Source organism: Betta splendens, chromosome 2, assembly GCF_900634795.4.
Source record: "Betta splendens chromosome 2, fBetSpl5.4, whole genome shotgun sequence".
Classification (NCBI taxonomy): domain Eukaryota; kingdom Metazoa; phylum Chordata; class Actinopteri; order Anabantiformes; family Osphronemidae; genus Betta; species Betta splendens.
The window spans coordinates 292,010-306,602 of NC_040882.2; the positions used below are offsets into that span (position 1 = coordinate 292,010).

The following is a 14,593-nucleotide window of genomic DNA, read 5'->3' on the forward strand; positions in this document are numbered from 1 at the left end:
AAGAATTTTTTTTTGATTGCGACAACAATTAGATGTATATGTTAAACACTTTGTCTAGCTACCAGCAACAGTTGGACCCATTTAAGTGCAAAGACTGGAAACAGGCATCGCCGTTTTCGACTAACCCAAAGTTTTCTCTTAAATTTCATCTCTATGGCTTTTTGATGATATAAATGTGACCATATAAATGGACCAAATGCTGTAGCAACATATTGATTGATGCATAGTCATTATTCTGCAATATTTCATACATTTTATGTGAACTCAAGTAGTAGTGCTAGCATTGAAATTTGTGTCTTTTTTCTGTTTTAATTATAGCTCATACTCTACCAGGAATGTTTGTCAAGTGGACAAACAAAGTTTTGGCCAACATGCATTTTGTATCAGTTAGCTTCAGTAATACCTATGAGGGCATTCAGTTATCAGTGCATGTGTTCTCTTAAAACATGGACAGTGGAGGATTAATAATGGTTACTAGCACAGTGCATTTGACATTTAGCTCTTGTTGTGTAACATGAATTTGATTAATTTGGAATATTAAGTTGTAGGTTATGGCAGTGTGATTTCAATAACATCAATATTCATGTGTTACTCAATGTTTGAAAACTGTATTTACATTTGTGTATATGCCTGAGTATACTATGACTTTAAAACAAACTGCAACTAATGCAATAATAGGGTGCAACGTGCAATTATTTATTCTGTTTTTTTCTTAACTAGTGTAGATATGGAAAAGCTGTGTAGCTTGTTGGAAAAAGGCTTTCCTTTTGTATATTATCCAGTTCCCAAGGGTGGCAATAGCAGGAAAAAAAAGAATGACTAGACATGTTTTGATTGTTTTTACTTTAATTTCTGTGTATTGCAGTTTGGGAAAAAAGTGATAGAAAGTTTGTAACTAATTTAATTGATTTATTTGCTATGTGCAGATCTATATTAGTTGTGAGTAATTACATAGGCTTTAATTTCAAAGTGTTGGTAAGTATAAAAATAAATAAAGTTTCATTCTTTTCTTTCTGTGACACGTGTTCCTAGTTTTCCTTTACTCATGTCACATCACCTCACACACCATAAACAACAAGTTCACTGGGACCAATGTTAAGATTCCTCCTGAGGAGAAAAAAATTAATTATTGTTATTATTATTTTTCTTATTAACTGCAGCATTTGTGAATTCAAAATTAAATTAAAAAAACAATATTAGTAGCTCAACACTGTATTATGCTTTACTGTATGTTTGGTTGCTTGACTCTGAACTTTAGACTCACTGCAAATGATACACAGCGGAACGAATTTAGTTTTTCCCAAAACTGAAAATTGGAATATGAACTTTATTTGCAGCCTTTGTTTTTACCAAGTAAAATCCCTGTCACAGCATAGAGTAACCTGTTTCTGCAATAAATTAAGCAACATGATATTGGGACAAACTAAAAACAAAACAAAAAAGAAAATATTTTATGGGCAATTACTATAATTCTTTTTCACTCATTTGACAAAGTCTCTATCCGAGATGATTTGTGGCGAACCAGAACAGCTGACTCCCGCCAGGGAAAGCCGAATCTTCAGCCACCATTGGTCAGCTCTGCTGAAAATCCATACACGCAAACGTAAGACTACTTTTATGGGCGCACCATGGGCCAATCATGTATCAGAGACGGCAAACCTGAGTGCAGACTTTGTAAATTGAAAATATCTGTCAACCTCCACTAAGCACTGTTATCTAAAGGGTTATAATCTTAAGGCCTAAAGGTTTGATTGAAATGTTAAACAGTACTGAAAATAAATAAGTAAATAGAAAACTGCATTAAAATAAGGCTTTTCATGAAAACACAGAATAAATAAATGCTTAGAAACACACTAAATTACACTAAAATATAAATGATATTAAGTTGCTTGTGAGCCGAGCCAAAAGAGCCCAATCTGTGAAAAGAGCTGGACTTCCCATCACTAACTTGAACCAAGCAGCTGTGAAAGCAGAACAGGTGAAAGGTTCAGAAAGACTGTGACAATGTTATTTTTTAACCAAACCTCCTGTAGTGTTTAGAAAGATCAGTTGTTCTGAGGCAGGATTTGTTCTGCGGCTGAGCGGAATCAGAGAAGGAGCTTGTCCTGTTTTAATGGTGTGTGGCAGAGCAGTGAAGCCAGGCGTGATGGTCAGAATACCACTGAGTTAAAGCACGCTGATGGCTTAAAGACAATGCCAGATGTAAGTTTAATACTGGTAAAACAGAGAAACTCACAGTTTATGGGCTTTTAGGTCAGGTTTTGTTGCATAATAAAAAGTCAGCAGTTCATGCAGAGCATAGGGTCTCTTAAAGTCTGTCATTAAATCAGTTCTCCTTCAAAATTGTAGCATTCACGCTATGAAGTGATAAACCAGTTTCAGTCTTTTAATGTTCCAAGCAGATTTACAATTTGCACCTTTGTATAAATATGGCACCAGCACAGTGATTGCACAAGTTTCGACAAATTGCTGCTCCGCATAAAAGGACCCTGCACTGGGCGTAAATGAAAAAACGCCTGTCAGAAACATCCGATATACATATTTTTTAGTCAACAGTGATTGACTTTTTTTTATCTTACCTTTCACATTTGATGAAATAGCAGCTATTTTCTATAAGAACTATTCATCTTATGTAGAGCAGATGAGGTTCAGGCACCAGACCAGCCGTACATTATCGAATACTGTCTGTGCAGACATTACTCCAAGCTTCAGTCTGGATTCCTGCCACCCCAGAATAACTCGTATATCCTCTCATTCTGCTGGCGCTGATTAATCACATTATGGAACCATGTGAACCCAGCTTCTTAATGAGACCAGTGGTTTATGATACATCTGACCTGACAATCAGTAGCTAATAAAATTAAATTCAATTTTATTTCTATAGCGCCAAATCACAACAAGGTTATCTCAAGACACTGTACAAAGTAAGGTTTAAGACCTTACACAACTAAACCTAACAGACCCCACATACAGCAAGTCTTTAACTGTAACAGTGGAGAGGAAAAACTCCCTCTCTAACAAGGAAGAAACCTCCAGCAGAACCAGGCTGGATGTGGGCGGCCATCTGCCTTGACCGGTTGGAGTAAGGAGACAGAGAGAGAAAAGCGCAGCAACAACAACAAGACAACAGAGCACAGGCAGTATGGTTGGACCAGGGACTGGACACAGGCAGGATGGTTGGATCGGCAGCTGCCCATCACAAACACATAGCTCTGAGTCCGATGATACCTGTAGGTGAGAGTGTGTGTGTGTGGGGGGGCACAACTACTGGAGAGAAAGAGACAAGGTTAGTTAAACATAGAACAATGATGGGAGGTTATTGGACAGAAGAGGTAGAAGAAAACAGAGGAGCTCAGTGTATAAATTAAGTCCCCCAGCAGTCTATGTCTATTGCTTCTTAACTAAGAGATGGTTCCTGTGACTAGCAATCATTGCCAGTGACCTGAACCATCTCTAACTATAAGATTTATCAAGAAGGAAGGTTTTAAGCCTGACCTTAAAAGTGGAGAGTGTGTCAACTTTTCGAACCTGAACAGGGAGCTGGTTTCACAGGAGAGGAGCTTGGTAGCTAAAAGCTCTGTCTCTGTCAGACTAGGGCAGGCGTCGGACCCACATGCACAGCACAAAGGCGGGTTGAGGGAAAAATACAGGCTTTATTTCTACAAACAGGGTCAGACAGTCCAGGTCATACACAAAGAGCTCGGTGTTGAAGCACAGTCAGGGAGCAGGCAATCTCGGGTCCGATAGGCAGGCAGAGTTCGGTAAACAAAAGATCGCGGTGACGGTACAAACAAGGACTAGGCAAACTAACGGTAAAGCAGGGTTCAGACAGGATCAACCCACGAGAGGTAATACGAGAAATGCTGAATAGGAGTGCTATGGCAAGGAAACTCAACAATCTGGCAAGGGGCTATGGAAACTGGTGGAGGCTAAATACACAGGTGAGTGATTAATTAACTGCTAACAGCTGTGCTAAACGATCCGGGAGGTGAACAGCTGAACAGAGAACAGGAAGTCTACAAAATAAAACAGGAAATAACACTGACGTGACAGTCTCCCATTCTACATTTAAAGACTCGGAACCACAAGTAGCCCAGCGCTCTGAGAACGAAGTGTTCTGCGGGGAGCATAAGGAACTAAAATGTCTTTAAGATAAGAAGGAGCTTTATCATTAAATACTTTGTAGGTGAGTAGGAGAATTTAAAATTCTATTCTACATTTTACAGGCAGCCAGTGCAGAGAAGCTAATGTATGAAAAATGTGATCTCTCTTCCTAGGTCCCATCAGAAATCTAGCTGCAGCATTTTGAATAAACTTTTCAAGGAGATGTAAGGACATCCTATGAGTAAGCAGTTACAGTACTCCAGCCTAGAGGTAACAATGTATAATGTAACAGAGAGATCCTGGTCAAAGATGACACCAAGGTTCCTTACAGTAGAATCTGAAGCTAATGTTATGCCATCCAGGGTGGCTATCTGACTTAATAGTGTCTCTCTGATTTTTAGGCCCAACGACAAGAATTTTAGTTTTATCTGTATTTAGTTAAAGGAAGTTTTGGGATCTCCAGGATTTGATGTCTTTAAAACAACTTTGAATTTTGACTAGTTGATCTGTTTCATTTGGTTCCAAAGACATATATAGCTGAGTATCATCTGCATAACAATGAAAACGTATCGAATGCTTCCTAATAATCTCATCTAGAGGAGACATGTATAGGCTGAACAGAATTGGACCGAGCACAGAACCGTGTGGTACTCCTCTGTGCTAATCCTTGTGCATGTGCAGAATTTGTCATTAACATGAACTAACTGGAATCTGTTCAACAAATAGGATTTAAACCAGCCCAGTACTGTTCCTTTAATTCGATTCTATGTTCTAGTCTCTGTAATACAATGTTATGATCAATTGTATCAAATGCAGCACTAAGATCTAACAGGACAAGACAGAAACTAGACCATTGTCTGAAGCTAAGAGAAGATCATTAGTGACTCTCCTGTGCTTTAGACTGCGGATCTTTGAGTTATACCATGAGGCTAACCTCCTCTGATTCACTTCTTCTTCTTCTTCAAAGGTGCTGTGTCTAACATTGAACGCAGAGAAGCTGCAGCATCATTTACAAGACCTGTTCATAAGGGATTAAGGTGACTGTTCTCCTTTGTGCAGGTACATGACAATGAGGCAAAAGATGATGGAATCATCTGCTTGGATCTGGCAACAACGTTGTCAGATAAACATCTGCTATAGTACGATTTCTTTGTAGCTGCTGCAAGGTCAATTATGGTAAATTCAAAAGTTAATAAGAAATGGTCAGATAACAGAGGGTCTGGGGAAGAACTATAAAATTATCAATTTCAACTCCATATGTCAGGACAAGATTGAGGGTATGGTTCAAACGATGAGGGTTCATTTACCTGCTAAGTAAAACCAATATTGTCTATTAGGGAGTTAAAAGCAGTGCTGAGACAGTTACTGTCAACATCTACATGAATGTTAAAGTCTCCCACTACAATCGCTTTATCTGTGCTAAGAACTAAGTCATTTCAATTCAGAAAATTCTTATCTGAATTGAGAACTCTAAGAATATGGAGAAGAAGCACAGTAAACAATACAAAACACAACTGGCTTCTGGGTTTTAGAGTCTGGGTGAGAAAGGCTCAGAGGTAGGCTCTCAAACGAGTTATAACTATGTTTGGGTTTAGGAGTAACTAATAAATCTGAGTTATAAATTACTGCTACTCCTCCACCTCTACCAGTACTTCTAGGAACATGATAGTTAATTTTGATCTTATAATCTACTGCATTCATGTGAAACCTTTCTGAAATTCATAGCTTTAGCTATGCAGCAAAAATTACATTAGACAAAAACAAGGCTGACACACTGTGCAGCAGACTATGATCTCTTTGGTCTGATTGCCTTCAGTAACAGCTCAATATGAGCTTGACCAAAACCCAATGGCCTTCTCTGCCCCTGTGTTGGCCTTGTGTGTAAACTGGAGTGGGTCCATGCGATCGCTCAGTGTTGCTCTAAGCTGCTCACAAACAACATTCTCAATAATGCAGAAATCCGATGACAACACTACAAGGAGGAAAGATTTTAGGCTGCTGTCCATGTCTCAATTTCTCCATTTGGTGTTTGAAGGCAGGGTTGAGGTACCGCTATATATGGTACGTACTCATTTAGGATTGTAAGCAATCACAAGCACAGTGAGCAAAATCCAATGTCACATAGTCTCCACTGCAGAAAAGCATTATCACATGTAGTGAGGGTGGCCTCAGAGAGGTCAATATACACTGTAGGGTAGCGCACTGCAGCTTTCAGAGAGTGGCTTAGCTATGTCATGTGACAAGCCGGAGAGGGAGTGCAGATTGGACAAAATGATGTCCATGTATGCTTTAATAGAGGAAAAAATAATTTACTTGATGTTACAAGACAAATATGCGTTTTTATTTCTTACAATCTCTCAAAATGTGCAAGCAGCAAATCTTAAAAGGCAGGATTTCCTGCCAACACACTGAACAGATGAGAAGGATGGTTAAACAGATTTTCTAAGAAACACTATGTAGCTTAAACTGTGGAGAATGTGAAATAACTCTGAAATCCAGCCACATAACTTATGTCTTGAAATTTACAAACAAGCTTTATGATCATACACCATGTCACCATGACGCACGCTCACGAGGGCTCAAATGCTTCTCCAGTCAATACAATCAGTGATTCTGCCTTTCAGCAAAATTGACAGGGCTGAACTCTGCAGATGGCTGCCATTTAATCATAACTGTCACTTTGCAGACATGCTGGCTGCATTCATGTTGCCTTTGAGTCACAGCGGAACAGCTGGGAGTACCTTCAAAGCTCTTTCGTTACTGCGAGTGTGATGGGATCCAGTATGCATCAGGGGCAGGACGATGGTCTTCAATGTTTATGTAGAATGACAGAGAGTGACACACGAGGTAAGCAACCAGTAACAGAGGACAGCTAGATAAAATAGGCCTTCCCTTTCTGGTAATTAATTGTCAACTTAGAACTTTTCTTTTGATTATGTCATATCATCCACTGTACAGAATCCATATGGAGATTTATACAGTATATCTATCCATACATTATCCTTCAGAGGGTCGAATAGGGGCTGGAGCCAATTCCAGCCGACATTGAAAAAGTCACAAGTGTGTATCACAGGGATTTGTCTTCCAGTACAATCATCCTTATCCTTTACCTTTACCTTTACATTAAGTGTTCTTTGGGTTGTGTTTGCCCTGCATATTATTATATTATTATAACTTTCAATTAAAAAAAACAAGTCTTTTACATATATAAGTGAGTTTGAAAGTTAAATTTGATTTGTTTCAGGAAAATAAGCCAATTATTCATTCTAGTAAACAGCAGAATATATATATATATATATATTCTGCTGTTCTGTAAAATATATATAAATTACACAGTTACAGTCAAAGTGACTGTATTGTGCTGTGTGGAGATATGACCATTGATAGGTAAAAATAATTTTGTGAGTGTCTGGGAGGGGGCTGCATCGTACACTGAAAAAAAAAATCTTTTGATCCTGTAAATGTAATAATGTTAACCTGTGTATATTTAAGAAAAAACTGTTATGTTCCAATGTTTATTTTAAAATTTTTGCATAGAATTGAATATGATACATTAAAATTGAGTATCATCATTTTTCCAAGTGAAGTTTGCATACAAAGTAGTAACAAAGTAATAGTAAATAAGACAATTCATTGTTTTAAAACTGTACAAATTTTATCAGGGGTAAGACAAAACATTTTACTTTTATAGGATTTGTAGTATTATTTTATGTCAGAACTGTATTCTTACTGACCAAGTGTTAAACATGTTAATCTTAAGTACATAAAATGCATTTGTACACTTTATTTAAGATGTTGTACAGTAGCAGTCTAGGTGCTTAGAGCCCCCCTGTGGCTCATGGGAAAAATTACGGTTCCTGTTCTTAACATTATACTTAAAGATAGGAATTGATTAGTTTTATAAGTTTGGTGGAATTGAATTAGTGAAGTGTTCATGTGTGTTTATAATGTGTTCTGTGCTGTTTTGTAAGCTGCATTTTGATTAAAATTACACACACGCGCACTCATAAGCGTACCCTGCTGCAAAGCTGAAGCGGCAGGAGGTTGTAAACTGCTGTGAAACAGCTGGATCCCTGCTCCTGAGCGCTGTGCTCTTTACTGTTACCGCAGACGCACGGACACGCGTCTCTTCGAGGAGGGGAAGAGCGAGTTCCTCCTCGATTTTTTTATTCGCGGATCCCTCATCAGGAGGACGCTGATCCGGACAGGTAGGAACAGAGCAACACTTGCAGATTTGGAACTTCCTACAGTACACATTTAAAGCCACCGTGAGGGTATGATCGGAATTATGAAGGCTTTAAAAATAGGGAAGTGTTCACCTTCAATAATTGTGTCTATGTATTTCTTTAAAGTGTGAATTTTTTTAACCTTATGAACTGAGAGTTTTCTGAAAAATGGCATAGCTACATTGAAATGAATTTATCTCTGCAGCCACACAGTCTATTTGACTGCAAATATAATAAGTGTCATAATGTAGGGGACACTTGTGAAATGTAATATGAGCTGTAAAATTTGAGTTACTGTTACTGATAAATAATAGAAAACTGAAATCTTTCAGTTCTGTCTATAGAAAATGCACTTTTTAGGATGAATATCTCTGTAAATAAAGGCATCAGCAACTTCTAGTTTTCATACTTTTATAGCACAATTAGTGAAGATTAACTTAGCAAAATTTTGGTTTTGCTGAAGTGAATATCTCTGCCTAGCAACAACGGACTGAGGTCAGTGAGGTGTTATTTTACTCATTAGAAGTTATGCAATTGGCCTAGAATAACCAACCCAGGACTGACAGGACTCCAAGCCAGTAGGAGTCACCCAACATGTTTTATGGCATACTGTAGGTGCAATAAAAAACGTGACCAGATAGCGGACCAATAAATTACTTCAGACAAGCTCTGTGGGAGGGCTAGAAAGTCACAGAGTGATTGGGTAATTTCCCAGAATGTAGAAATAGCAAATAATGGCATTGGTTCACCAGTAATGTGGACTTTATATGGCAATACTTGAACGTTTATTTTGTTTATTTTGCTAGTGATTAACTTCGCATTTGTTGTTTTGGGCTCATAACTCATCACATCTGATAGCTAGGATGCTTTGGCACATATCCTTGGATTTCTTAGATCCTTGGCTCTCACATTATTAGGTTTTTATAAGGTTTGGATAAAGTATTGTAGTGGTAGTGCCACAAAAGCTTTGTGTGGGCTAGCCCTGGCAGGGCCTGATGCTGTTGGTTATCGTCTTACATTCTTGTTTATTATTTAGGCTGTATTTGATGCATGTAAAATACATTTATATGTTACTGTAGATTTATTAAGCATGTCTTTGTACCCTAAAATTTAGAGCAGTTGTGATGCATTAAATCCACTGAAAGCCATTGTTGACCTTCGTTAGAGCCCCACGGGGCTCTACTGAGGTACATAGGGTTTTTAACATTAATTTAATTTATGCATTTGGCTTAAACTGTCGAGAACACAAGAATGGGACTACTGGTGCATTTATACTTATAATGTTGCTAGAAATTTTTTTAAATCAGCAATCAAACTTCGAACCTCGTGCCTGCATTCCTATCATACTCTCCGTGTTGTGCATTTCTAATTAAATTCATGCAGTTCCATATTTCTCTGAGACCTTTTATGTTATCTTTGAATATAATTTGAGAAATCTCTGTACAATCAGAAATTTCAAAGCATGACATTCATCATCTTGAAGACAACTGTTTCTTGCTTATCAGCAGTACTTTTTTATTTTTATCTTCCAGTCAATGGATTGTGTCCTATTCTCATATTAATATGCATCCTGACCTTCGCTGCTTTTACATACATCACTGTTAATTGTATGGACTACAGAAAGTATATTTTAAGACAAATCATTGTTTCAAAGTTCATCTGCTGCATAATGATGAGCCTGCACCTTTTTTAGTGCCTTGTCATTTTCGCACAGGGGCCAACCTTGAGTGAGGGGACAAACTATAGAAACATGCTATTATTATGATAAAGCTGAATTTACTAGGTTACTCTCCAAGGAGGGAGCAATTCTGAAAAGACCAATTGGTGTAGAACATTGACTGAATGGGTACTTACACAGGGGCCAGAATATTATCAACCTAGAATTTGTCCAAAGAATGCAGCAGGTTAAAAGAAGTGTCAGCCAGTTTTGAGTTAGGCTCAATAAACAGCAAAACAAAAATCAAACAAAACCTTAAATTTCTCTTTTACCTTTTCTTACGTTCTTCTTTTTCTCACCCTCTCACACAGGTTTGTTCCAATCACCTCAGAATGTTCGTCCTTCATTCACAAAACCACAAGCAATGACTGTCAGACCAATCTTATCTCTTTACCTTTCTTTTTTCCTCAGCTGTGCTGCACTTTGACATCTCACTTAACCAGTATGCAAACATTTGGACACTTGCTACTTCTGCATTGGATCAGGTCTTGGGTTTCAAACCCTGCCTAGGTGAATGATGGTGAATGGTGCTGTCCGGGTGATTAATGAGTCCCTTGAGAATGAAACTTTAACTATTGACAACCAGAATAAGACTATGTCCTGACAGACTTTAGATCTGTGTGGAAAAACACTCCTCCAAGAATGGCTAAGGGTTCTGACACAGCAGGCAAAGCAATGCAATGTTGTATAAAGAGACACTGTAGTGGTCATTCTTATGCATTTGTGCACAAGTTCAGCTGATTACTACTTCGGTTTACATTGTAATTAGCAGCAAAAGATATAACTTTTTCAAGCAACTGATAAGCCTGGAAATTTATAGTTGTGGACTTTTTTTCCTGTATTGAAAGCGAGAAACCTTCAACGCATTTAGCTCATGGGGGTGTCTACAAAGTGCACATCATCCCAAAAATCTTTCTTACATACTTATGCGTTTGCAACTTTGTTGCTACTGTTTATGATCATGACTGCGTCTGCTTGCCCTAAAATCTGTCATTGCACAGACAGAAACGGGCTCGTGGTCCAGTGCACCTCTCGCAACTTGGAGAACATACCATCGAACTTACCCAAGGACACTGTTATTCTCCTGCTCTCGTCTAACCACATCAGATACATCCCAAGGGAGGCCTTCACAGACCTCAATCGCCTCAGGGAACTTGACCTATCCCACAATGTTATTGAAAATGTAGATGTCGGTGCCTTTTTGGGAATTTCAGAAGGCCTACGAACCTTGGATCTTTCGAACAATCACCTCAGCAGCCTTCCTAAGGACACTTTTGCAAAGCTCCATGCACGTGTTCGCCTCTCCCACAATCCATGGCACTGCGAATGCTCCTTGCAGGAGGTGCTGAGAGAGCTGAGGCTCGACCCTGAAACAGTGAATGACGTCAGCTGCTACACATCAGTGCAAGAGGAGTACGTGGGAAAACCAGTGATCCAGGTTTTAGACTCAGGAATCAACTTTTGCAACTTCCACCACAAGACAACAGATGTGGCCATGTTTGTGGCCATGTTCTGCTGGTTCTCCATGGTGACAGCTTATATTATTTACTACATTAAACAGAACCAGGAGGATGCCAGGCGGCACATGGAGTACCTCAAGTCCCTGCCCAGCACCTCTCACATTAGCAAAGACTATGACACTGCAAGCAGTGTGTTTTAACATGAGAAAGCTGTAACCGTTACTGTGAATGCGGAGGAAAGTGTACATCCATTAGTGGACTGCTTATCTTGTAAGGGATGCTCGACCTAACCCAGCTGTCATTTGGGCAAAAGGCAGGGTTCATTTTGGACAGTTCGCCAGTCTACCACTGGTTGACACACACAGCTCTCCAGTGAGATTCTCCAGTTATACTGACTGAAAGTCTTTGAACTGTCGAAGAAATCCAAAACCTGCAGAAAACCCCACGCAGACACGAGGTGCACATGCAAACTTTACATGAAAAGACACTATGAACGTCAAGGTGTTTAAATTTAAATGTTTAAAAATGTAGTGTTAGAATTATTAGGACTGCATATAGGTGACAAATGTTATGCTGAGTGATCCTGAATAAATGCATATTAAAAAATGAAATCAACATCAAGTGCTGGATTATAGGTACAGTAACAGCAGTAACAAATCAATATTCACCTCATTTAATTAAACTGCAGTTCTGTATGTGGCCAAGACAAACTTTGTACTTTAGTGTCTTCCTGCTGCTATAAAAAAAAGACATCTTTTGTTTTACAGCGCATTGGTATAGCGCATAAATGCATTTCTGTGGTAAACCAAGCTATTTTGTATACAGTATTTACCTGTTAAGATTCTATCAGAAACAATCCCGTAAAGCTTTAGAACGAGATTCATTTGAAAAGCATCAATAAAATATATGGCTTCTGTATTAAAAGTCATGTTTCGAAAGCATGAATCATATGGCTCTTCGGTGTTAGTGGAGATAAGCGTATAAAGTACCATAAAATATAAAGATTTTAGATATATCCTATTATTTATATTATCCCAAAACCCACATTGGATCTAAGCAAGTAGTAGAGACTTAATGGCACAGAAGCATCCTGTCACTCCTGCACCTTGCATTTAAGGTGGAATCGGAAGAAAAATCTAATTTCTCGCGGGAACACTTGTCACCTCACCTAATGTTTCGCTTCAGAAGCTACAAGCTTTCACACTTTGGAAGTAATTATAATTAGTTTCTATCACACATAAGCTCATCGAGCTGAGCCTCTCAGATAATCAACAAATAATTAAGGTTTTGTCACAAACAGTTTTTTACATAGTTCTTACTGTATGTTTAAGTTAGTAGTTCGTAAACTTAGAGAATACTGTGTGTACTTAAGTGCATTTAATAGATCTGCAGCATTTCAGTTTGCTCCAAATCTGTTGCAGCAGTTTGAACAGATCTCTGTCACACACCTGAAATCAATTTTTTTGTTAAGTTTATCTCACGATGTGAATGTTTAGATGCAATTAAGCCTTTTGCCAATTTAATCACGAATAAAGGATCACATAGTTCAAATAAATCATTTCTGACTGTTACTTGTTAATTTGACATCAAATTAGTTAATAAAACAAAATTATTATTATTAATTAAATTTATTACAAAAAGTAAACTTTTTTGTAGGTTCCTATTAACTATAATGTCTTGTCACTGTACTAATATCTGAACAATTTAATGGAGTGTAGCAGAGAACAGTGGTCACATGCTGTATGTAAGTCATACTGTATTTTGGTATGCTGCATTGTAATATTCTTTTTGTTGTGGGTGTATAGATTATAAAGTTTATTGCTACTAGATTAGGTTGTTATTTGGTTAATTGAAGTCCATTGCTTTTCTCTATTTGTGATGTTTATTTTGGTACATTCTTCCCTGTCCTCTCTTAAAACATCTAAATAAAGCTTATATTAACTAATGACCAGGTTCAGATCAAAAATACTTTAGCATTGTACACCAGTAGTTCTAAAAGATTCATACTTGGTAAAGGAAAAAATCATTTACAGTTGATTTACAGGCTGGAAAGGGAGGTTACGTTTCCTGTTGATATTTTATACGCACAAGCTTCTGCTTTTGTGGACTGTAGCTTAATGGCACATCAGCTCGCCCCTTTATTCACAATGACAGCTAGATATTCATTTCAACAACCAAAGGTGTCACTTTCTCTATCATTATTTTCTCTAAATTATCATTATACCAGTTACTAATAGGAAAATGCACTCACATATTTGTTATGTCTTAATGAGCCAAAATATATTCACGGGCCGCATGGCAGCAACTCAATGCATTTAGGCATGTAGACATGGTCAAGACGATCTGCTGCAGTTCAAATCAGGCATCAGAATGGGGAAGAAAGGTCATTTAAGTGACTTTGAACGTGGCATGGTATTGGTGCCAAATGGGCTGGTCTGTGTATTTCAGAAACTACTGCTCTACATGTAGTAGTGATATGTCATGCGCGAACGAGCCGGCTCTAAGAGCCGATGCTTTGTAGCAAATGAGAAGAACGGACTCCCGCTGAGGAGAGCCGAATCTTCAGCCGCCATTGGTCAGCTCTGCTGAAAACCCACACAAACGTGAGACTACTTTTATGGGCGCACCATTCGGCCGAGGAGACGAGAATTTATGTAATTGGGCCAGATGCTCCTAAGACAGCGAGTGTAGTGGTACAGGTACCTAGACGGGGAGCCAGATTTAAAAGCAAGCGGGGAGTCGGGGAAAAAGTTGACTGACAACTGAGAAAGAAGCATTTCAATTATATTGAAAAGGGGGGACCTGAGTGCAGTTCTGTGGGTGCAAATGACTTGTTGATGCCGGAGGTCAGAGTACAAAGGTCAGAATGGTTGGAGCTGATTGAAAGGCAACAGTAAGTCAAATAACCACCCGTTACAACTGAGGTACTGAGGTTTTTTTTTTTTTTTGTTCTGTCCAGCAGTTTAGCAAGCAGCATATATTACGCTGAATGCCACATTGTGATGGACAGCTTTGCTTTAACAAGAAAATTTATGGTTTATTTAATGGTTTATTTAGCTAATCCAAAATGTGTGTGATGTTGCTGT

The 14,593-nt window shown here is 38.4% G+C and overlaps 2 protein-coding genes across 3 annotated transcripts in view; one reads left to right on the top strand and one right to left on the bottom strand.

Moving 5' to 3' along the window:
- The window catches only part of LOC129604858 (uncharacterized), a 175,683-nt gene that overhangs the window by 152,701 nt on the left and 8,389 nt on the right, over nucleotides 1–14,593 (bottom strand). The window lies entirely within an intron of this gene.
- On the top strand, nucleotides 8,157–13,661 carry LOC114851396 (leucine-rich repeat-containing protein 3-like). Of its 2 annotated transcripts, none has more exons than XM_055512968.1 (2): nucleotides 8,157–8,312; nucleotides 10,359–13,661. In XM_055512968.1, the coding sequence occupies exon 2, from the start codon at nucleotides 10,922–10,924 to the stop codon at nucleotides 11,705–11,707; it is 786 nt and encodes a 261-aa protein (XP_055368943.1). In that variant the 5' UTR covers nucleotides 8,157–8,312; nucleotides 10,359–10,921; the 3' UTR covers nucleotides 11,708–13,661. The 2 variants fall into 2 exon arrangements, with proteins under 2 accessions (XP_055368943.1, XP_028999096.1); XM_029143263.3 differs by having other exon boundaries at nucleotides 10,459–13,661.

Coding starts and splice junctions, on each gene's coding strand:
- LOC114851396 (XM_055512968.1), top strand. CDS start 10,922: ATGGGGGTGTCTACAAAGTGCACATCATCCCAAAAATCTTTCTTACAT.